Here is a 26,099-nt window from a genome sequence, read left to right as displayed (position 1 = left end):
AGGAAATGACTGTAATAAAAAAGGCTCAGTTAAATGGTTTTAAGTGTGTCTAAATGAATACAAACAAACAAAAAAAAAAACTATCCAAAAGACCCTTGCACCATCATAATGCATTATGCTGATGTTCAGGTCACTATTTTTGGACCCTGAACTGAAACAGCCACATCCTTGATAGAAGATACCTATTCTTCAACACGAGCCGTTGTACCTCTGAGGTTATCATCAGTTCATCGAGGGAACATGGAAGCGAGAGACAATACCTTTCCCCGACTTCACCATGCTCATGGGGTGGATTGCATCATTTAAATGAAACCACAGCACCTTGAACTCTGCATAATTTGTAGAGGAAGAGACCCTGCGTCCTTTATGAGATTGTCAGATGCTGTTGTGATCAAAACAGACATGAATAGACCTTGGCATGGTGAGTACGTCTCTGGATCACATCAGCTGTGTGTCTTTCACTGTTATGGTAAAATAATTAGTTTCATCAGTTTCAACCTGTTGTCCTTCAAACAGCTGTGAGCTGCTATGGAAAGACTTAGGGCCTGAAAGTGTAACTCATTCCAGTGAAATGCACATGTATGAATTTGTGTTTTACAAAAAGCTCATGGCTTGTTCAACTACAGTTTATAAACACAATTAAAATGTGGCAAATATTAGCACAGCCAATTTTGGCACATTTTATAAGTAACTTGAATCATAAGGTTTTATAAAATTATTAAATAAATGAAGTAATAATAACAATTTTAAATCTCTTTCCATAGAAAACTAAATTGACTGTTGTGAAAAACAACAGTTCATTGTGTTAAAAAGCAACTTTGATTAACAATAACAAACATACAGTACATTACACAGATATAGAGTGACCCATTCATGTTATATTATCTCATAAATCTGTAGGATTTTATGGGCTTTGTACAGTCATTGGCAGCCCTGATAAAGTTGTATTTAAAAAGCTTTAAAATTATTTCATATTTTCCTCTACTTCCAATATCTTACATTAGAAATTTCAAAATATCAGATTTGAGTATATTATTAGGTACAACAAATCCTGTAAATAAAAAAATCACACGTGCAACAATCACAAGCAATAACCCTAAGAATAAATAATTAAAATGTATGTGATTAAAACATTTTATTGCATATATTAATTTTTGAAGTTGATCATATTATTGTTTTTCCCCCTGGGGTGTAAATATATCGTAACACAATGATCCATTTCTCACAGCCACTATTCAAAATGGGAAAGACAAGAGAACATGCATGTTGCATCCTCTAAGTTGGTCTATGGGAAAAGGGATATTTTATTTTTTAAACAGAAAGGTATTAACCAAGGCTAAAATGCCGATTTTGACATATTTTGCTATTATGGCTGTAAAATGGCCTGGGAATGCCCCAAGTCTAAGAACTTTGGCCCCTCTTGCCAGGGGTACTTGAACTTGACTTTCCAACACCTGGTTAATGACTATTGCATATTATAAGGAATTGTCAGTTCTTTAAAAGAAGAAAAATGCAAAATGGAATTTGTTTTTTAAGGCTTCAGTGAGAAAAAAACTTTCTGATTGTTAATGAAGTTTTGATTTGACATTTGAAATGTGAGCCTACACATATTCTGAACAATCACAAATCATTTTTTGAATCTAGGACTCTGGGTGTGCAAAAAACAGTGCAAAACATAACAATATACATAGGTGAAAACTAGGCCAAATAACATTACAAAGGTATATAAAATGTGTTATGAACATTCTCAAGTCATATATTAATATTGCACATGAACTTTTGATTTGAAACTTTACATGTGTGCAAAAAACAGTGCAAAAGATAACTATATACACACACTGAGAAAACAAGTGCATTTTTAACACTCATAAGTGAAAATAAAAACAATAATATAATAATACTTTATTTATAACAACAAAAATTTGTACTATTGCTACTATCTACACAGCTGGTAGTTCAATATGGAACTGCTTGAAGCAGATCCTGTTTGGTTGCAGACACAGTGGTGCATTACAAAGTTTGCACATCCAGCTGGTGCACCTTTTGCAAAGTTTGCAAATATGCCATCCCTTGGTTGAACACTGGGAAGCTGGATTTCCACAGCATTTGGGGTCAGGGTAGTGGTAGGTGACTGGTGGGATAGGACGAGAGCATCTCCCTGCATGTCCCTCTCCCTTGTGGTGAGATGAAGTCATCATGGCGGGACCACTGGAGGATGGCTGCTCATCAGAAGTGAAAACACTGATGGAAGAAAATTGGAAAAAATTGTCAAGTTCCACATTCAAAATCATTTGCAGTGTAGCTTGAATTTCTCCAAGCTGAAAAAGTTTTTTTCAATTACAAGTGCTTCATTTTTCCTCATTTTACACATAATGAGAAATAAATGATTATACACAATGCAAAATGTCAGTACCTGTCACTGGAGGACTCTTCATCAGTGGGGTAAGTGCTGAAAGTAAAATGGATAACAAATTAAAATCTTTCATTTTTACAGTAGCAGCAAACAGTGATTTCCATCATGGTAATATGTACAAATAATAGATGTGTCTCACATTATGTTACATAAACACGCTCTGGCAAATAATTATAATGATAAAATTGAGCTAAACACAAAATTTGCAGCATAGTGCCAGCACTATGGCGGTAAACAGAGCAGGAAAACATAAAAAATAAAACATCACTCACCAGAAAAAACCAAATAAACTTACCAAACCACACACACAAAACAAACCTTATACAAACCTAACATTTGTCTAATTAGCAAACACATAAGCAGGAAAAATCAGCAGCACTCCTTTATGAAGGGAATTTGACCCAAGTATTACAAGCAGTCCTATTAGTCATTAGCATACAAGAAAACAAGCATGGAGCATTGGTGTCAAAAGGACCAGGAGTTCCAGTCCTGTCATAGGCTGCTGCTGATTGCAATTGGCTTGAACCCAGGGGGAAACAGGAAGAAATTATTGAGGAGTGGATCACAAAGCACAGGATAGGACTGAATGTCCTATGTTTTGATACAGCACCTTTCTTCAGGGATTGTCTGATCTTCATAGGACATGGCTACAACGCTGTATGTACCCTGCTAAATTTGCTGCCTTTGCGATTAACTTCTGTTGCTCATTTATTAAAAGAAATTTTACACATTTTACCAGGGGTGACATACATACATACTTGAATACATGCATACTTATGTAGAATATGTGCATGTTTATTGTGAGCTTTTAATTATGCTTTTGAACTCTACTTTTTTTAAAGCATGTGAAATAATTATAGAACAAACTTCTATGATTTTTTAAATGAACCTGATGCACACGTTTAGATTTAAAGTGAATAATACATACATGCTGTGAATGTATACACCCCCACCTGCTTTTGGATTTGGAGCTCAATTGCACACTTTTTGCAGCCATCAACAAGCTTCTGGGTTTTAAACCAGCCTTATCATAGTGGAACTACTTTTTAATAGGCTTCTAGACTCGGCTTTCAGGCATAGTCCATACATTTTCAATTTGGTTGAGGTTGGGGTCATTCCAGAAAGATAGTTTTGGCTAGTTTCACAGTGCCTTGCGAAAGTATTCGGCCCCCTTGAACCTTTCAACCTTTTGCCACATTTCAGGCTTCAAAAATAAAGATGTAAAATTCTAATTTTTTGTGAAGAATCAACAACAAGTGGGACACAATCGTGAAGTGGAATGAAATTTATTGGATGTGTCAAACGTTTTTAACAAATAAAAAACTGAAAAGTGGGGCGTGCAATATTATTTGGCCGCTTTACTTTCAGTGCAGCAAACTCACTCCAGAAGTTCAGTGAGGATCTCTGAAGGATCCAATGTTGTCCCAAATGACTGATGATGATAAATAGAATCCACCTGTGTGTAATCAAGTCTCCGTATAAATGCACCTGCTCTGTGATAGTCTCAGGGTTCTGTTCAAAGCGCAGAGAGCATCAGGAAGACCAAGGAACACACCAGGCAGGTCCGAGATACTGTTGTGGAGAAGTTTAAAGCCGGATATGGATACAAAAAGATTTCCCAAGCTTTAAACATCCCAAGGAGCATTGTGCAAGTAATCATATTGAAATGGAAGGAGTATCAGACCACTGCAAATCTACCAAGACCCGGCCGTCCCTCTAAACTCTCATCTCAAACAAGGAGAAGACTGATCAGAAATGCAGCCAAGAGGCCCATGATCACTCTGGATGAACTGCAGAGATCTACAGCTGAGGTGGGAGAGTCTGTCCATAGGACAACAATTGTACACTGCACAAATCTGGCCTTTATGGAAGAGTGGCAAGAAGAAAGCCATTTCTCAAAGATATCCATAAAAAGTCTCGTTTAAAGTTTGCCACAAGCCACCTGGGAGACACACCAAACATGTGGAAGAAGGTGCTCTGGTCAGATGAAACCAAAATCGAACTGTTTGGCCACAATGCAAAACGGTATGTTTGGCGTAAAAGAAACACAGCTCATCACCCTGAACACACCATCCCCACTGTCAAACATGGTGGTGGCAGCATCATGGTTTGGGCCTGCTTTTTGTCAACAGGGACAGGGAAGATGGTCAAAATTGATGGGAAGATGGATGGGGCCAAATACAGGACCATTCTGGAAGAAAACCTGTTGGAGTCTGCAAGAGACCTGAGACTGGGACGGAGATTTATCTTCCAACAAGACAATGATCCAAACATAAAGCCAAATCTACAATGGAATGGTTCACAAATAAACGTATCCAGGTGTTGGAATGACCAAGTCAAAGTCCAGACCTGAATCCAATCGAGAATCTGTGGAAAGAGCTGAAGACTACTGTTCACGAACGCTCTCTATCCAACCTCACTGAGCTTGAGCTGTTTTGCAAGGAAGAATGGGCAAGAATTTCAGTCTCTCGATGTGCAAAACTGATAGAGACATCCCCCAAGAGACTTGCAGCTGTAATTGCAGCAAAGGGTGGCGCTACAAAGTATTAACGCAAGGGGGCTGAATAATATTGCACGCCCCACTTTTCAGTTTTTTATTTGTTAAAAAAGTTTGACACATCCAATAAATTTCATTCCACTTCACAATTGTGTCCCACTTGTTGTTGATTCTTCACAAAAAATTAGAGTTTTATATCTTTATGTTTGAAGCCTGAAATGTGGCAAGAGGTTGAAAAGTTCAAGGGGGCCGAATACTTTCGGAAGGCTCTGTATGCATTCCAGAGCCAATTTGAATGTGTTGAAGACCATTGTCTTACTGGAGCACTCAGTTGTGTCCAGGTGTCAAACATACAACTGACCAACAAGTCTAAAGCCCAGATATTTGAGCCTATGTGTATAAGTTTGTCCCAGTTTGACCCTGTTTATAGAGAAAATACACATTGAATTCTAACTTGTGCACAAAATTCTTGTAATAAATGTCATGTGTCTGCCATGTGATAAGTACAAATAGTATACTGTAGTATTTTCTACATGTCAACACAAATACAACTGACTGATCACAGGGTGAGGAGCCCTCATAATGTTGGTACTTTAAGTGCACGATAACTTTGGGCTTCAATCCAACACTTTATATTTTATTGTAAATCTGTAAAACAATCATAAATTAAAAACTTGTTTAAAATGTTCTTTCTGCTTAGTTTAATACCGAAAAACCTATTGTGTATTTCTTATCTCCTTGACAACAAGCTCTTAGATCTCCGATCTGCCCTCCCTGTGCTGGCTTGCCCTAAAAATCAGGCCTATGAGAAGCACCGCCGTTGGGTGTCGCTATGCGCGAAGACTCTCAGCCGGGGCCGCATGTTAGGTCCGATCGGACCCCAAAATGCAGCCCAAAGTGTAAGATAGTGTTGTTAACACGTGAGAAAATCTGACTGTGGAAGACGCTGAAAGACAAGGAACTGAGACAGGACAGAGGGAGAGAGAGTCCTGGAAAATTACGCAAAGGAGACAGTGATTTCTTTCTTTTTGAGTTTGAGCAGGACTCAGAGGCAACAGCGGAGATTACAGGAGGGGGAATGCCGAAAAGGGGCGAAGACGCGCGGCGGGAGCACCAGACATGAGTCCGAGGTAAGAGAGGAACAGGGATGGCATCCAGACTGTATGGGTGTTCATCCAAGCGACTCTAATATGGTTTCCTTTAAAATCTGTGAATGAAGCTGTCACATTGAGCATCGGGATTTGACTGAACCGTTCACCTTTAAAAAACAAAGTTTTATGCTTGCTGAAAAAAATTCGAGAACATTTAAAATTTGTCAAATAATGTTTTAATTATAAATTACCTAAGAATACAATTCATAAATAAATATAAACATTCTGTATATATTTTTAATCATAATTTTCTTTTTGTATATTTGTCATATAAATGTTACAGCAGTTATGCTCCTAGAAGGCCCTTTGCGTAAAGAGTCTGTCAGGTGGTGATTGGAGGGCTTTATATTGAACATCAGGTATCCAGTCAAGCCTCCTATTTGTTCCACACTCCACAAATTGAACATTTAAAACTTATTTTAATGGACGTTTTTACATATTTGTAAAAAAGAGATGCAAGACTTTTTTCTTTTAAACATTAGAGTAAACCAGAACACAAATAAACCAATTTCTCAGGAGAAATCAGTCGATTTAATTGATCCCAACTGTACTTTAAAGGACAAAAAAAAAAAAAATACATGTACTCTTTGATGGTATTTAACATGAAACCTTTTTTTTAACGCTGTTTGCTAATTATTCCCCAACTTGTCCAAAGTTTTCCATCAGAGCTTCACAACAAATGCCTGTCCCTTTAAGACGACGTGTTGAGGAGTTCACGTCGGGGTCACTAGAAGTTCCTGCCCTCGATTTTACCTTTTAGTTTTATTATAGACTGACATCACATGGGGCGCTAAAACACTTTAGGCGCACAGAGGCTCCATTATCATCTCGGTCCGCGTTATTGAGCAAACTCAAAAATAGCTCAGGAAATTAAGGCAGACAGCAAAAGAAAAAAGAGAAAATGATGTGTGAGCAGGTATGTACGAATATATATATTTTTCTTTAAGAAGAAGGAAGAGAGGAGGGACAGTGAGAGACAGTGGGAGGAAAAAAGTGGGTGGGAGGGGGACGGACCCAAGGAGCGAGAAGAAATTCATATCAATTAATAATCATAAAAAAAAAAGAAGAGAGAGAGAGAGAGCTGGCAGACGCACTCGGAAAACTGGCATGGGTTTTTGGAGGCTGGCAGTTTAACGCTGAAACGTCAGATATGACTCTCAGATACTGCTGAGATGATCATTAAGGGAGACTTAGATCGGATGGCAGAAGACATCGGGCATGCAGGTAAGAGCCGAGCCGCTCTGACAATAACAGACAGGGAGGGAGGAAGGATGACATTTATGTACTTTGATTCAGAAACAGCAGCAGAACAAAGTAGGTTTATATTATTTAATTTTTAATTCTAAGAGCTCAGTTTGCGTTCTGCAGCGTTTTCATTGATGTTGAAGTTGGTCAAGAGGTTGCGTTCATTCCATATCATGCATTTTAATCTGATTCGATTTCAACATAGTCGCCTTCTAATAATGAAGGATAAAAAAATAGAAAAACTAAAATTAAAATAATAATTTGTGTATTCTTACTGATAATGCACATTTTTTTAGATAGTCCCGTTTAAGAATCAGCAACATGGTCTAAAATGATGTAATTAAGAATCAAATACAATCATGTTTAATTCTGCATTTTTAATATCCCACCTTGAATATGAGTATCACCGTTTTAATAGGTAACCTAACAAAAGTCATACAATATATTTAATATTGTAAAAAACGACATTGCGCACTAATGCTTGACGCACTTGTAGTGGCTATATAATTAGGGTTTCCTTTGGGCAATGCGAGATTTGACGCAACCTTAGTGTTGATGACAGCTCTGCAACATTGGGCTGCTTTTAACAACTTCATCTCAGTGTACAATAAGCTTAAAAAAGTTTTGTTGGTGAAACTTTAAAAATTTTTTTGGGTTAGTTAGAGATAACAAGAGGTAGGGATGAGTTCAGATTAGAGAGCTGGGTTATCTCGTGATTCGGTTTACTGCACAATAAGTGAAGCAAAGTAAAACAGATTATGGAGACCGAGAGGAGCGCTCCTTCCAGCGACACCCAGAGCAAGCAGTCCTCTGTTTGGGAAATGCGCCTTCCAAAACTCTCAGATGACAAGTCATTGAAATTAATTCACAAATACATTTAATAAAAAATGTGTTTATTTAAAAACTTGTAGAAAATTATTGAGTAAGTAAATGAGCACATTTAAAGTAAAAAAATGGAACAACTTTTACAATGTAATTTTTATTTTATTTTAATATAGGCATTCTTTTTGCTCAGGTTTGACTTAAAGGAAATTGCAGGTTATAAAAAATAAGGTGATATGTTTACTATCTTATATCTATATAGGCTCTATTTCTGTAGAAATTAACACGTCTCTTTAACAGCATATCAAGCAGACTTTCAAATGCGCTGACCTTAAAGCAGGAAACTGATTCTGATCTCTGCTGACCAGACTTAAACTTAAACAAGAACTTTCTAAGCATTTAACTTTCACTTGGACACCAGTAACTGATGTTAAATGTTAGAACATTTGTTTTTGAGCTGCATCAAAAATAGTGCCAAACTGATTTTTAAACAAAACAGGGGTAAATGAGTGTAGGTAAATTCAAATGAAATGTCAGCACAATGTTTTGAGCAGATATCCTGAGTGTTTATGGGACTGAGTCTTTTTTTGCCTTGCTCCCTACCCACAAAATTACTTAGCGGGAACATTAATATAATGCAAATAGCAGAATGTCATCTTCTTAAACGCAATTTCGCAGTCCTCAGATTTCAAAATGTTTAAGGGGTCATTAAAAGAAAGCCTGTCTAATGATTCCACAGGGAGAATCTATTTGGCTTCTCCTATGAAGCTTGAAAAATAATTTGGTTTTTGTATACCATAGATAATGAATAATAAAAATCAAGATTTTGTTTGCATGTTGTGAATAAAAAAAACTCCTGTAACTGAAAGTGGTGAGTACATGTTTAACTGTGGTTTTCTTTTGTCTCAAGACCACACTCAGATATTTTTAAAGAGTCAAGATGCAAAAAAGCTAAGGACAAAAAAAAACGTAATATCTTTACAGTTAGACCACAGCTATCAAGCTTTTTACCTCAACATATAACCCAAAATATTGTGTTATAAGCACAACACAATTTAGATGTTGTTGAGGTTGACTTATTTAATATCTGTCCTCATGAATATGAGTCAGGACATAAAGACCGTGCTTTTTGCTTCCAATGGAGCCGTTGCTTCATGCGCCTGCTGCTGAGAATATACACTGATAGTATCTGAGCTCGACACCATGCACCAACCACTGATAATGAGCTGAGTGGTGTGGAGACAGAAATTTCAGCAAGTGTGGGTGTGTAAACCATGCTTTTATCACGTTTGCTTCTAAACACAACAGATCTGACAGAACTTCTGACAGATCTGACAGACTTTGGGACTTACAGTAAAAACCATTAGGTAATAAAAGCCAGATAGAGAAAATAAATCGGAGGCGGGAACATAAGGAATGACAGCTTGAGACTTGATAGAATATGATCCCATTCATACTTTTTTATGTTCAAGTATTTATTGTCATAACTAGGTCATTTGTAAAAAAAAAAAAAAACATCCATGCTAAAATATATCACATAAAAGCATTTTAAAGTATATTTAAAACATTTGGGTTTTTCTTAAATATTGATTACTGTTCTACTGTTCACTGTGTCAGACTTTCCATTTTGTTCTTTTTCATGCTAAATATGCTTTTGCAAAAAAAAAAAAAAAAAAACATCAACAGAAACTATGCTCAAAATTCCCCATGAGTTTCAAGAATCTGCACTTTCTACAGGATAAAAATTAAGCATGAGAATTTTGCTCACAGCTCTTCTTGAGTTCCTCCTCTATGAGTTCACTTGTCAATGTTTCTTTAAAGATTATACTTCCTAGTTCTTATTCTGAGAGCTCACACTGTGGGCGAAATAAACAAGAAGTGAATGAGCTGGTGTCAGGAAGACGACGATCAGATGGATGACATGATATTTATTTAGTTGCTTGTTTCCCGTTAGTGATACCAAGTCCCTTGGGGACGGTTTGAGACATTTAATCTCAGAAGTAAACTGTCCTCAAATGCCACTGCTTGGACAATGCAAGTTTTTTCATGCATGCAAATGAAGTAGTTTATTTTAGGCTTGATGGAACAATTACTGTTGATGTTCAAGTTTGTGTGTGTGTGTGTGTGTGTGCACATTCGATTACTGGAGCCTATCTCAGTGCAAAGTATTGAACCGTCTCGCACTGATTTACACCTTGTGCGCTCTGTGTTCCTTATATGACTGAACAGAAAGGCGAGCTGAAGCCCTATCTTTTTTTGGATACATCAGTCCTCCCACCGGTTTATACCTGCTGTTCATCACACTTGTGAAGCATTCATCTCTCGCCTTGTTTAAAGCTCTGCATTGCACGTCTGGAATACCTTAGCAGGAAGCTGGCAATTACAGAATAGATGTATATTTGGGGTTTGGTAACTTAAGGTCTTTCTCTCCTTTTGCTCTCTGAGTAGGAGGTCATTGCAAAACAAATTCTCACCTTTAGTAAAATTTCACTGTAACAGGCTGACCTTCACGATCACTTCCCACACACTTCCCTTTTGTTCCATCAGGTGGAGTCTTAAGTTTTAACTTAAATCACAAAATACTAAAGTAAAAATGTTATTATTAAAAATCAGAATTTTGTGGCCAATTTTTATCTCCAGTTTTTTGTAAATCCGCTGATTCCAGTATTGGCCAATTCAGATTTTTCTTTAAGAAAGATAATATATGAGAATATAAACAGGATTAAAAAATATAATTTTTTGTCTTTTTACTTAGAGAGGAAAATTACTTAAAGGAGGAGAAGATGCCATGGCAAACCAGTGCCCGTGAGAACAGTCACTGTAAAACAGGACTTTTACTTACTAGTTTAAAACAAAGACAAACTGATTGTTGAGTTTTTTTCTTTAGCATTTGAGATTATACATTAGCAGGGTTAGCATCACGACACAGCAGTCTTCAAGTGTATTCCCTTGTGGTTGTAGGTCTTTCCCTTAACTCTGAGATTTAAAAAAAGGGCACCAGCATGTTTAAATGCAGCAAACCTTTCTGTTCTTTGATGCCAGAGCTCAATGCTTTCTCACAGCCTGAATGAACTGCAAAACAAACCCAAAATCTGTTTCTTTTCAAATTGCTTAATACATCTATGTGTACAGCTCACTGATACTGGAAAAAAAAAACTAACTTTGGGTCTTTCTCCCACTGCAAGTTTCACATTGAAGTCTTGTTGATTGGAACAACATCAGATTTCTGACTTTCCAACCTGCCCATTACCAGTCATGGCTAATCAAGTTGAAAAGCGGCATGATCTCTACACCAATTTCTCTGTCAATCTCTAATTGTACTAATATGTTAAATATAAACTGTATTTGTGTGTTAAGTTGCCATTAATGCAATTTGCAAAATTATTACTTTAATTACTTGTGTCTTATATGTTCTTCTGTGTATTGATTGGTATTTTTTAAATTAGGGGCAATGGTGCAGAAAACAATAAGTTAAAGGGCTTTTACAGATTTCAAAATGACAGCTTCTGCATGAAATTTTACACATATTTACTCTTGCAGGTGTTGGACTGAAGACAATGCTGGATGCCATGGAAGTTCCAAGTCATGCTAGGGATCTCCTCCTGCAGCTTAACAGCCAGCGCACCAAAGGCTTTCTGTGTGACGTCATTATTGTGGTGCAGAACGCCCTCTTCAGAGCTCACAAGAACATTCTGGCTGCCAGCAGCCACTACTTGAAGTCCTTGGTGGTCCATGACAATCTCATCAACCTCGACCACGAGATGGTGAGTCCAGCAGTCTTCAGGGTCATCCTCGACTACATCTACACAGGGCGCCTTAGTGAAGGAGACCCCACCTGTCCAACTGAACCCAATCTAGGTGCTGTCTTGGCTGCAGCTAGCTACTTGCAGCTGCTCGACTTGGTTGCTTTGTGCAAAAAGAAGCTGAGAAGAAATGGGAAGTACCCTCCACGTCCAGGTCCTGCCTTTCTACCTTACCCAAAAATGGGGCCAAGTAGCATGGGTTTAGTTGGAGGAAGGTATAGGGTTTCTACACCTGTGATTCAGTCCTGCCCTCCAGGGGGAATTCTTAATACACCCAGGGCACCATCACTGGAGGAGCTGGTTCCTCATCGAATAACCATTCATAGTGGTGAGTTGTATGCTCCTACTTCCAACCAGACCTCTCAGGTGTTTCCATCTCTGCCTGCCCACCTGGGACGCCCAGTCCACTCTGAGAGGAACTGCTCCCCGAGCTTTGGCCTTGATCTTTCTAAAAAAAGCCCCACCTCCCAGTCTCAGCTCCCTCCCTCTCAAACCCATCTGGCAAACAGTCACAGCAATGAGGAGCGGGATGGGACGCTAAGTGGAACGACCAGTCCCGTTCCAGGGACAAATGGGAGAGCTTTTGTGTCAGAAAAAATGGAATCTGCTGACCAGTCAGGTTCCCTCACTCCTCCACCATTTCCCCACCTAAATCAGCCTTTAGCTCCCCATCTCCCTCATCTGCATCGCTCAGGTTCCCAAGGAACAGACCGCTATGCATGCCTTGCCAGCCCTGAAACCCCGACAGAAGGTGGAGAGGCAGGAAGAGAAATGGGAAACATCTACCGCTGGGTGAAACATGAGCCACTGCCATATGCTGGTGAAGAAGAAGATGAGGATGAGGATGAAGAGGAAGGGGGTGAAAATGGAGACCAGCATCACAACCATCACAAGCCAGGGGATGAGAGTGAAGGAGTAGATGACAAGAGCGGCTCCGGTACAGAGGAGACAGGCAGCAGCGAGGGTCGCCCATCCCCTACTGGACCAATTGGGAGATTCCACATGCCTTATGAGCCGGAAAGCTTCGGGGACAATTTGTACGTTTGTATTCCCTGTGATAAAGGCTTCCCAAGCTCAGAACAGCTCAATGCACATGTGGAGACGCACACAGAAGAGGAGCTGTATGGCAACTCTGGTGGGGAGATGGGAAACAGTAAGGACAGTGTCACCAAAGGCATAGGCAGTACCACAAATGGTTACGGAAGCCTCAACAGCAGCAACACTCCGAACAGTATGTCACATCTGGAGAGCAAATCTGACCAGGGGCTGAATTCAGGAACCATTGGGGAGATGATTAGACCTTATCGCTGTTCCAACTGCGAAAAGTCTTACAAAGATCCAGCCACCTTGCGCCAACATGAGAAGACCCACTGGTTAACGCGGCCTTACCCCTGCAGCATCTGTGGCAAGAAGTTCACACAGCGTGGCACCATGACACGCCACATGCGAAGCCACCTGGGCCTCAAGCCTTTTGCCTGTGATTCCTGTGGGATGCGCTTCACTCGCCAGTACCGCCTCACCGAGCACATGCGTATCCACTCTGGGGAGAAGCCCTATGAATGTCAGGTGTGTGGGGGCAAGTTCGCCCAGCAGCGCAACCTCATCAGCCACATGAAGATGCACAGCGGTGGGGGAACAGCAGGGGGGCTGACCGCAGATGGGAAACTGAAGCTGGACTTTGCAGAGGGCATATATCCCCTGAGCAAGTATGCAGCAGAGCACCTGGGGCTGAAGCAGGAGAAGGCCAATGAGCTTCTCATTCAAGCGCAGCAGCAACTGGTGGCAGATGCCAAGGCCCTAGAAAGCCTCTACCCGCTAACCAAACTGGCATCAGAGCATCTGGGCCTTACCCATGACAAGATGGACATCATGGGCCAACCACTGCCTCCTCCTTCACAGCCAATCTCTGACAGCCGAACCATTGACCGCTATTCACCTAGCTAAGACATTTGATATGCGTAGGTGGCAATCACAGACAGGTCTGCATGCGCTCACAGTTTGCAGTATCCGAAAGCCATTCACCTCAACTCCAGATCTTCCTCTGCACTTCAGATTCAGGCCAAGTGGACCTGGCCTGCTCATGCACACCAAACTGTGTAGACTGTAAGTGCCTTTCTATGCATCTAATGTATCCTTAAAGTCCTCCTTCATAAAGGAGCTCAACTTTCTGTGACCAAGTGGACACTCATTTATAGAACTTCAGTATTTAAGTACAGTCTATGCAATGAAACATGTTTTTTTTAAATTCCAGCCATTGAGCCATAGTGACTAAGTCAAAGTCAAAACCAAAATGAAATTGTTTTATTTATTTTTGTATATGATAAAAATCCAAAGAAAACATGTTGCAAAGACACTTTGAAATCTGACCCTAAACCTGTGTGCTATTCATCTATGTATATAAAAAAGAAGAAGCACATAAGAACCAATATTCAGGGCTGTTTAGACCTGAGCAGAACTTTTGCCACATGAAAAAGCAACTTACCTGGATATTTTGTACAATATTGGGGTACGGGATACTTTGTGTGTCTTGATTCTTACTTGTTCTCCCCCTTTATGTGAAATAACTGAAATATAATGCCTTACTCTCTGACTTTTCATCCCACTCCCCTGGGTGTTTTTGTGTGGATAAACGCTCATCCTTTATCTGACAGCAGTGGTGGCTTAATCGGCTTTACACCAAGCTTTCAACCACTCTTGAGCTAAAACTTCCTCTATGGTGTGACAAATGGTCCTTAGCTTTCAGCTGTTTTGGAGATGCAGTGAGCAAAGCCTTGTGATCTCATAAGTGAGACGCTATTGCACATACCCAGCTGATGACACACTAATCCCTGTTCATGACGAGCGCAGCTCCGACTCATGGGTGTTGGTTCCTGCTTTTGTGGAAACAGCTCGGCAGAGAGGCAGAGACTGGAGATAAATTAATGATGAAGAAGTCTGTCATTTAGTGACAGAAGTTGTTTCTATATTTATAATATGTTGATGTATAAGAGTGGAGGAGGTGGTGGTAAGAGGCCTTGTTGTGGACACTTCTTTATTCTAGGCTTGAGCTGATTACCAGTATCAAGGTGAACAAATGTTTACACAATTTAAAACATTTTGCACGGACATTATTTTAATTTGACCAGCATGTTTCTTCTGACTAAAAGTAATAATAACTTCTTGGACATCATGTTATACATCAAAATTTTGGGTTCAGTATTGAGAATCTGTGGTATTTTTAATCAATATAATATTGTCATAATACCCATAATGGCTCATGGCTACTTCACTCCATAATCATCCCTCTTATTTGTTGTTTGAAAGCCCCTTAGTGTTGTAGTGGCCGCTGGCCTTAAAAGCACTCCTAACTTAGAGGGATGTTCACTTTGCACACAGCAGGCTGCTAATCTGTCAGCAAAAAGATCTGAAGAAAGCAGTCTGTTGCGACTCTTCCCTGGAAGCACTCCCCAGCTGCTGTACTCCAGTAAATCCCTGTGAAATTCCACTTTCTCCTGGACAATTTGCACTTGCTTGCCGGCATGATGCCCCATTTCACGCCTGCCATCTCTCTCCTGTGATCCACTATTAAATGTTACATCCAAGCCCAGCAAGTGTCTCCTGGCCTCGCCTCTCTGCCCTGCTCACACCAAAGTTTAGATAAATGACATTTATTTCCTGACCAAGAGTTCTTCTAACTTGAAAACACAAAGAGCACTTAAAAGGTTGTGGTTTGAAGGCACATTTTTGTCTACAAGTCTTTCTACCAAATAACATGTTGGCTTTTTTGTTTCTTTTCTTAGTTACGAGTCCTTGATTTAGATTAGAAAAATTTGACCACTATAGTGCCAACGTCAACCTCTGGAGGTGAATGTGAAGACTAAAGCCATAAGTACACTGTGACAGACGTAGTTATTCTGAAAGTCTTAAAAGGAATAAAATTGCCTCACTTGTGAATATGTATTTTCTTTATGTAACAATAATTTAAGTGCTTCTCTTCCGGTAGCATATGATCATATCAAACATGTTTTATCTTGTGACTTTCTGTTCTTTTCTTCTTTTTGATTTGTGGTGCACTTAAGAAAACAAACAAACAAAAAAAAAAACTGGTGCTTACCTCAGGACTGAACCCAGCTACCCTTTTGTAAACCTTAGCTCAAAAATATTTTCCCCCATCAAAAATACACCTTTTCACTCTTTGCTAACAGGGTAGTAGTCCCTGTTTAAACCTGTGGTTTTTCTTTTGTTTAAATGTTACTTTTTAATAGTTTTATGGTGAAGAGATTACATGTGATGCTATGTATTGTTTTTCATATATAGTTTCTGTTATGTCATCCTCAAAGAGGTTTTGTTTGACATGTTTTATTTCTACACCTTTAGAGGCTGTAAATGTTTGTGATTTTTTTAATAACTGGGTATACACAGTTTGCATTGTTATTTTATTTTTAGCCACATGTACGGCAATATCTAGGTGACAAGTGCTGTGTTTTGAAATATCTTCCCTACCCACAAGAAGTGATGCTTCATCAGCATTTCCTTAAACAGACTATCATTATCTCAGAACCTAACCTCACATTGCTTGGCCCCTTTCTCTCCTGAAGATGGTGAACGTTTGACATGACAAAGCTTGTACTTGCTCAGAGGCACGCAGGAAGTCTGCTTGTTTTTGGTTGGTTGGTGCTTAATGTGTAGCTCTATGACTAAAAAGTATAAAACAACTGCTCAAAGGGCACTTACTGGTAGAAAGAACATGCTCCATCTGCATGTGGTGTAAAATGTAGGAAAAAGCGGATGTGAGTCGTGGGAATTTGTGGGTCCTTGTGAAAATCTTATTCCTTGCCAGCACCACCAAAATAACACGAAACGGTTCCACTTCAAATCTGTGCTGAGGGGAAACAGAAAGATAATGCTTGAATCTGTTTTTTAGAGTACCCACTATTTTGAATTGGCTTTATTAATTCATTAATGGGTACAACAGTTGGCAAGGCCAAGCATCTATAGGAAGGGGAAATATTTACTTGTTTGTTTGTCTGTCACCGTGCTATCAGAGTGTAAGATGGGCTGTTTAATACATGTCCTGGGAATAGAGTTGGTGTGAAGGAGAAGAGCCGAGGAGCAGGAAGTGAACTTTTGGCTGGTGAGCCGCGCTGAGCAGGATGTGCCGTGTGTTTCTGCTCACAAGCAGATATGGGGAGGGAAAGAAGCAGGGAGAGCGCAGCAGGGTGGACATCGGCCATTGTCTCAGAATGAAAGCCTGCTCGTACTTCTAAAACTCTGAATTCAGAAAACGAGTGGACTGTATCTTCTCTGTTCCTTCCTCTTCTTGCTCTTTGGGAATAAACCTTTGGTCAGTGTCACAGTGATTGTTGGCTTTAGGAGCTGCACAGCAACCCTGACTTGAGGATGAGATGAATCTTTTTTTTTTGCGCTTGCTGTTCATGTCTGAAATGTTACCCTATTTATCTTTATAGACACAGTCAAGTTTAGTTGTGTAGCAGCCACAATCTCGAATGTATTGGATTTGGGATTTTAAGTGAGACCCTTGCAGTACATAATTGTGAAGTGGAATGAAATACATGCTCTTTAACATTTTCCCCCCTAACAGTCCCCCTAACTTGCTGATGTTTTCTATTTTCTGACTTTTTATCTTCTTTATAAGTTTTATCTTTACTTAATATAAGTATTATCACATATTCTCAACTAGGATTTTTGTCTGGATTGAACCCTTTTGACATTTGAATATGCTTTGATCTAAATCACTTTGCAACTCGGGGTGTATGGTTAGGGCCGCATCCTGCCCACTCTTAAGTCTTTTGCAGCCTTTAACAGTTTTTTCCCCAGAATTGTCCTGTCTTCAGCCTCATCCACCCCATCAGCTTTGAACATCTTCCCTGTCTCTGCCGAATAAAAACATCTACACAGCATGCTACTTCCATCAGCGGTCCCTACAGCGGTCCCTACAGCATAGCTGAACTGTATTTAGGGGTGTCAGAATAAAGTAGCTAAATACAAATGCACCCCACACCTTTTGTATTTTTATTTGTAAAAATGTTTATAGATTATGCATACTTTTCCTTCCACTTCACAATTATGCACTACTTTGGTTTAATCAGATACCATCCAAAATGAATACATACGAGGTTGTGGTTGTCAGACGACAAAATGTGAAAAGGTTCAAGGGGTGTGAATAGTTTTGTGTGGCATTGTAAAAATGTTGCAAATTTCATGTTGCTCCGAAAGTATTATGTAAAGCAACAATAAAAATTTAGGCATATTTATTTTTCTCTGTGGGTGGCTAATTTAGTCACAGTCAAATTAAAACAGCCTCGTTTCAATTTACTGATGTAGCCCCAAGGGATTTTATGCCATATGCCTCCGTTAATGTTATTTACATGACACGCCAACTGAGAAAACCTCTCAGGGCCCCCCATAAAGGTTTAGATTAAGATGTTTTGAAATTTATTTAATCGGTTCTTAAAAACCCATTTGTACTCATATGAAGTAAAATAAAGGAAAAAGTACAGGGGAAGGTTTTAATATGCGAACCCTTTAACTTTTCTACCAGCATAACAGGAAAAGATTATATGACAAGCTGAGTTCTCCTGCGCTCATAACGCTGTTTAACTTTTATTAGATTTTAAAGTGTTTGCTAAAATGACTGAAGCACTTAGCAGACATGACAGATGTAAAAGCAAAACTAAACTATAATTTTTCAGACTTTCACAAGTCAAACTGTGAAACTTAACCAAGCTAAGCCTCTGACCATTTTGACATTGGTGAATGTCATCTATCAAATCATGACTGTGCTGTTTGTTTCTAATCAATTTAATTCCTTGAATGATTTTCATACATTGCATTTGGGCAAATTTTATTCAGCATTTGTGAGTAAAAAAATATACAGATTTAACAGCAAAAATGCACTTAAATAAATTGTGATCAATTTTAATAATGTATTTAGATAGATTAGTTAAATTTTACCTAACTGAAATTGTGTTGCTCGACCGATTTGTCCTTCCATGCAAAATATAGAACAAAGAAAAAAAGAATGGTTTCTGATTAGCAAATAAAACATTTAACATTTATTCTAACAAGGTGAATTATAAACATAACCTCCACTACCTTAGCTGCTCATCTGTAATAAATGCTTCAGAGAAACTCTGCTTGCTAGCCAGTTTAACTTTAGTAACAGCGTAATCATTAAATTAGCCAAAGCTGGATACAAAATGTTTACATGTACTCTACACAAGGTGGCATATAAAGCTTTTCCCTAACAACCTCAACATTTGCTGTCCATTAACAATGACTGCATCAAGGGTAAGAAGCTCAGTTAGCTAGCACACTTGACTTTAGCATTGCAAAACCAACTATAGGCGGATACAAACTTAAATTCTTGCTCCAACACTGAAACTTTCTCGATCACATTTCTAATGTCAGTTCTAAGCTTTTACTCAGTTGATATTGATAATGCAATAATAATAATTTGAACCAATCAGCTTACTGGTCTATGCTGGCAAGCAGTTATCAAAGTAAAGTAAAATTGTTATAATGAACATTACATTTACAAACTTAAGAATAAATATTTTTACTAGCTAATATTTAAAACCTTCCAAAAATCACTTTATACTGTATGGTATGGCCATGCTGTATCAATAATCGTGTCTTATTTTGAGTCTTTACAGATAAATATGCCTTAATTAGTAAATCATCCCATAATAATTCATATTATTGTATTTATATGTAAAGGTATCTGATGTATTCACTTAATGCACCCATTCAACTATATGTCATGCCAGCCCCATGGCTCAGCACCATGAAGAACAAGTTCAATATTTGACACTTTCAAGAGTCTTCTTTACAAACAGCTGCTATTGATTTATATCCTCCAAATTGCTCTTTTCTTGGAAACAAAGGAATTGCTGTATTGTGATAAAAAAAAAAAAAAGACCATATTACACTTATAGCTTTCCCATGAAGTCCCACAATCGCCTTCCCTCTGGTACTTTGCTTCCATTGCTCTCCTCCTTCTCTTCCTCCCGCCGGTGCACAGCTTGGCTGTGCTGCCCTTTTACCCTCAGAGAGCGCAGCTTCCCGCTTAACCTCGCTCTGCCCTCCTCCTCTCCTGTTATCCGCTTAACTTCCAGCTGTTTTTCATGCAGAAGACGAGGGTTGTCTAAATGTTTACGTGAAGAGCTACTTTCTTTTTCTTTTGGTCCTGATCGATTACAAAATGAACTTTGAGGCATGTTTAAAGAAAGTGCAAACCGATGGGCCAAAAAAGTATCTGACGCTGTTATTATATTCGATTTAAGCCAAGAAACAGCATAGGAACGAGAAGATTAAAGATAGTCTACTGTTGTAGAGGAAATGCAGAATAATGTGAGGGGAAATGTTCAGGGGGGAAATATGCTCAGAAAGATGCCAGTAAAGTAAACATGTTTGAAATTGCACAACTGAGTTGCGCCTTGACTGCACCAGCCAAGTCATGCGCTAAGATGGAGAGAACAAGTAAAAGGAGAAGGTTGAGAGTGAAAAAGAAATAGAAACAGAGAAGAAAAACAGTTTGTACATAATGGTCATACCTGTCTTTGAGCTCACCATAAAGATTTTTAGCTATTTCACTGTTGATTGCAGCAATACTTATCAGGATTTTAAATGGTTGTTGATGTCGTTGTGCCTTCCAAGATGATCTTTTTGCACCCAGTGAAGTCAAAGCCCAAAGTGTGCCCTTTCTTGTTCGCATGTCACTTTACTTCTGTTCAGCTGCATTCAATGTATAAAAAACATGGATGTTGCCTTACTTTGTTCAGTTACAGCATGCAACATCTTAGGAGTTTAAACTCAAAGACAAAGAGAAAGAACAAAAACAAGCAGGAATTTGGAGGATTGTATCTCACAAACACAGAGACACACACACACACACACACACACGCACACACACACCCACACACACACACACACACACACAGCTGGCTGGCAGACGGCTGCACCAGATTAGGTCAGATTTAATTAGGTTGCCCTGCTCCGTTTGGAGTGTCGCTTCTCGTTGAAAAAGCCATTTTTAAAGCAAACCCACTCCAATGACAGATTCCATCCCATCCTGTTTCAGAAAATCCAACAAAGCCTCAGGGGTCCTCACACAAAACACATCTATTTTGGTTTGGAAAAAAATATTTTTTGCATTAATGTAGTTTATTACAATCTAATGGAGCTCACATTGTAACTTAGAGATGCAAAGGTTTGACAGCAACACAATGCACCATGCAGACGGTAGTTGTTGTAAAAACTTGAAAATGCACACAACTTACTGCATGCTTCACAACTTTACAATATATGTAAATGGGATTTTTTCAGGATCTTAAAACAGGTCTTATTGCAGCAGAAGTTCAAGAAACACATCCAGACTTCAATATTTTTCTCTTTTTATGGTGGTTTTGCAACAGCATATACCAAGCAGATAGTTAAAAGCAATACTTTAAACCAAACAGTATTCTTTAAAACATGTTCTGCCTTTTGTGTCAATATTGATCTTATCTTGCTTTCATGAAATGAATGTATTTATTGCATGTCAAAATGTTTTATAGCTATTTTCATCTTTTTTTTTTTGTAAATTTAATTGTGGGTTTTTGCAAGAAATTCATGTTATGATTGATAATTTCTTGTTGATAAGGCTTTTATTTTAAAAGTCAATGTGAAAAATGTTTTGTTTTGCAAGTATACTCCAAATCAACTTGGCAATAAAACAAATTGCATAATGGATTTTAGAGTTGATTTTTTTGCGTGCGTTTGGAACATAAATAAAAGGATAACAAGTTTGAATACATTTATAATGCACACGCAAATGAAATATCTTTATTTTTTATACTCTTTGTGATTTAATCAGCTTTGATTTACAGCTATTTTAAATATTTGTATTATTAGACCACTTCAACCATTTATGCTTTAGCGATATTGATTGGCCATGAAATAGGTTTTTCATTAATAGAAAAATATAGAGAAAATAAAATACCACAATAAATCCCACTTGAGTGTGACGATGACCACAAGAATGAGCTACTTTGGTCCATTTTTCTGGAGTACACTGCCCTTTGAGTTTATAATCTCCCAAATGGAGACATGCGAGTGCCTCATTTAGGACGAAGAATTTCAAATGAATCTCATACATCACACCAAGTCCACATGCAACAATGAGCAGATCCATTACTCTGTCAGCAGAAACAAAACCTGCCAGGCAGGCACACACACACACACACACACACAGTGTAAAATTCACCTTATTATCACCATGTAAGAAATCAGGGTGCCTTCCAGATGTCTAATATGAATCAGACCACAAATCACGTCTCAACGTTAAACATATTAGCATTTTTTCTCTCAGGTGCTGTAAATCATCAGCGTTCATGAGTTGGAGGTGCTTCCCTGAGAGATCATATTTGCTGGGTGTAATGACAGACATCCTCCACTGTAGGCTGTTCTGCCTGTGGGTGAAAACACAACAAAAAGTTTTACATCTATCACATGTCTCTCTTAATGTTGTTTCCCAAACTTGGAGTGAGAGCACGCTGTCCCTTCTGATTTTAAATGCCAGCAGAAATGTTGTTACATAGTTTCTCATTTTGCTGTCCGAATGAATCACTTAGATCAGGGGTCCCCAACTAAAATACCAGGAGGTCTGCTACCTCCATTATCCAAACACTTTTAAATCAACTGACAAAAACTTTTTTAATAACTTTCATTTTCATTTAACATTTAATTAACACTAAAGTTTTAGTTTTTTTAACTACTGATAAATTATTCATATGGCCGTGAAATCATCTCCTGAGCAGAAAAGTGCAATCCAATTTAAGTACAAATATTGAACGCACTGTGGACAGCTTTGGTTGAAATTCTTCTGTTTGGTTTCATAATGTCTCTTTTAAGATTTCCATTCTTTATAAGTCCAACTTATTCATATAAGACAGACTGGCCTTACACCCTATGAAGTTAAAATGAAAGGGAAGCTCGACAGAGCTAATGGCAACATGGATGGAGCTAAACAAAGGAAAATCCTGAAAAAAAAAACATTTTAGAGGCTGCAAAGGACGTGAGACTGGAGCAGATGTACACCATCCTGCAGGACAATGGCCTTTAACATACAGCCAGAGCTATGAAATATTTTAAATCAAAGCAAAGTCAGGCCAGACCATGATAAGACTTAAAAATTAATGTTCACAGATGCTCTCAATTTGGTAGGAAAACTATTAAACAAAATGTTTTGTCTCTAGATGTGCATAGCTAGTAGCTTTGCATATCACATAACACATTAGGACTGGCAGCTGCAATTTGTACAGCTAAGAAACACCATTAATAAAACGTTTCTGAAAATCCTTGACTCAGAGGGCTGAACACAAATGTAGAAGATTCTAAGGGTATGAATGTTTTTGCAATGCATTGTAATGGTACCTGTTTATTTAAAGCAAAGTGCACAATAAAATTTTTTTTCCTTCCTCCAATGCTCTGTGGCTCTTGCCCCTGGCCAGGCGCAGGGCTACGGTTGGTGGTCAGGTGGGTGGGGCGGCAGAGCATGTCTTGTGCCCGCACTGGGGGGGCCCCCTCCCCGGAGGAGGATAGGGGTAGTTGGGGACTGGTGTCAGGGCAGGGGGGTCGGGGTCCGGGTTGAGCTACAACTGTCACGTTTTATGTCTGGCTAGCCCAGACCTGGTTCAGGTGCTGGGGCGGTCTGCCTGTCTCCACCCCCGGAGGAATGGGGACCACCTCCTGGGTCCTGGGGCTGGTTGTCCCTATGGGGTATCGGCACCTGGACCTGAGAGTATTGAGTATGTATGGGGAGTGTGAGTGAGTGTATGATGTCCATTGTTGTTTTGTCTGTTGTTTGGGTGCGTGGGTGTGAGTGTTTTTATGTATACTCATGAGGGTGGGAATGTGTGATTGTGTGTGCCTGTTTTTTGTGACAAGTTGGGTCTTGGGCTGCTCCCTCTCATGGGTCAGTTTAGGCCCCCATCGAATGTGGGGGCTATTCCCTCCCTTCACACTACCTGCTGGTGGTTGGTATCTCTGCCTGCCTGTGTACTTGTGGTTCTCGGTATCCGGGGCTGGGTGCTTTAGTGTGTGCTTGCTCACTCCTGCTTGCTGTTTGCCGGGGCCTGGACCCCTGGGCTCGGTCGGGCCTCTGCTTGGGGAATGATATGTCCCGGGGTCTCGTGTCTCTGGGTCCATTGCTGGATCTGCTCGGGTGTAGATGGCAGCCGGCAGGGCCTGTGGGCTCGTCGCTGCAGTGGTTCTCCTGGGGTTCCTGTGCTCTGGGGGGCCTTAGGATGTCTGTGGCTCGGATCTCCTCCGTATCTGTGGCTACTCACACTCACTATTGCATATTTTTATGGAGAAACCTTGTATGCACATGCGCACTCACACTCATACCCAGAGGTGTTTAGATTCAGGTGTTAACATATACACAAATGTTCTATATTGAGCCGCATTTACCACTAAATACATCTTGCATTCATAAGTACCGTGCATCTTTCGGTAAAAAGGCTGGTAATACGAACATTTCTGCACGTGTAGAAGCAAGCAGGGTGTTATCTTGTATTCTCTTCATCCTTCTTTCCTCCATTCTATTCTCCTTCTCTCCCCTTTTCCTTTTTTCCTTTTTCCATTTTGTCTGTGTAACATCTCCATGTAAAGAACTGAAGGAGTTTTACTTTTATACACCAGGCTAGAGTCCATCTGAATGCTGTCCAAAACCAAAACATTAAAATGTAGGTGATAATTCCTCTCTGAGTAAGAAAGCCATGTGTTCACTGGGAACCAAAAGCAAGTACAGTGCTGTTAAGTTCAGAGCCTGTTGCCTGCCAGAAACCTTTGTGCCCGCTGCTCATACTGAGAAAACATGAGCCTTCTGGCGGCAAGTCTGCCAGCCCCCTGCCTCTCTGCCACTCGGAGGCAACACATATTAAATGTCAAAGGTCTGTGGGGTTGGGTTTCCCACAGTGGGACACAAAGGATGGGTGCCAGGTTTTAGTGATTACCAACAAGCCCTTGAGCCTCTGCTGCCCTCTTTGTTACATGTTGTGTCAAAAAACTATATGTTCTGCACTTGCTCATCCAGGCTGGCTTTTAGAAGAAATGCAACAAAGAGTACAATCTTGTCAAGTATGATTGAAAATGTCAGTATGTGTTTGCTCACAGTTGTGAATATTAAGGTAGTTTCCCCTTATTGGAACTGATGAAACTATGGAGTCTCCATACTGAAACAATGAATAAAAATATAAGAAGGTAATGACCATATTCATTGAGTCATCTTACGTTTTTTTGTCGAACAAAACAGAGTGGCACAATGCGGACATATAATGTTTTATGCTTTTTTTTTTACAATTAAAATCTGAAAAGTCAGGTGAGCATTTTGATTAACCCTCCATTACTTTGACACCCCTAAATAAAGTTCAGTGCAACCAAAAGCCACCTAAATAAAATCCACCTGTGGGTTATTTATTTGCTGGATTATTAAAGCTGTGCTGTGAAGGCCTCTGTCAACACTGTAAAATATGGTGGTGGCAGCATCATGCTGAGGAGATGCTTTTCCTCAGCATGGAAGGGGATGTTGGTCAGAGTTGATAGGAAGATAAATGGAGCTAAATATTGCCCAGTCCTGGAGGAAAACCCGTTAAGGACAGAAGACGTCAGCCTTGTGCTGACGTTCATATTACATCTGTCATGGTATTTGGAGGTGATCTGGACCAACGTGTGTACAAGTGGATGGAAGCCACATGGTGCATAAATTAATCCTTTATTGATCAGACCAGGAAAATTTACAAGGCGGAACTTAGGCAGATTTACAGACAAGAGCACAGAGACATGGAACGGGGAAGTCAGCAGTTGGATCCATGGGCGAACAATAAAAACCAGAGGGTATAAATACTGACGAAAGGTGAGAATGGCCTCCAATGAACATAGTGAGCTGATCAGAGGGTAAACAGGAACAGCTGGTGGAACAGGAAGATAGAAGGTAACTGAGGGAGGGTGACTAAATTACACTGATGAGCAGGGAGTCTATGGAAGTAACTGAAAACATCAAAGTGAACTGAAATAAGTAAACAATGAGACTACCAAAAGGACATAAACAGGGAAGAAATATATCTATAAGGAAATGCAGACTAAAACATCTAACAAAGAAATCCGGGGAAGTAACAAAAGCCTAA

General features: G+C 39.4%; 1 protein-coding gene across 2 annotated transcripts; it reads left to right on the top strand.

The window, feature by feature from the left end:
• The first annotated feature begins 5,754 nt into the window (after positions 1–5,754).
• hic1 (hypermethylated in cancer 1) lies at positions 5,755–21,663 on the top strand. Of its 2 annotated transcripts, none has more exons than XM_047391408.1 (2): positions 5,755–6,040; positions 11,669–21,663. In XM_047391408.1, exon 2 carries the CDS (start codon positions 11,686–11,688, stop codon positions 13,873–13,875), a length of 2,190 nt encoding a protein of 729 aa, XP_047247364.1. In that variant the 5' UTR covers positions 5,755–6,040; positions 11,669–11,685; the 3' UTR covers positions 13,876–21,663. The 2 variants fall into 2 exon arrangements, with proteins under 2 accessions (XP_047247364.1, XP_047247363.1); XM_047391407.1 differs by lacking the exon at positions 5,755–6,040 and adding an exon at positions 6,363–7,285.
• Positions 21,664–26,099: the final 4,436 nt, after the last annotated feature.

This window comes from Girardinichthys multiradiatus, chromosome 18, assembly GCF_021462225.1.
Source record: "Girardinichthys multiradiatus isolate DD_20200921_A chromosome 18, DD_fGirMul_XY1, whole genome shotgun sequence".
NCBI classification, from domain to species: Eukaryota; Metazoa; Chordata; class Actinopteri; order Cyprinodontiformes; family Goodeidae; genus Girardinichthys; species Girardinichthys multiradiatus.
This window is presented reverse-complemented; position numbering and strand designations above follow the sequence as displayed.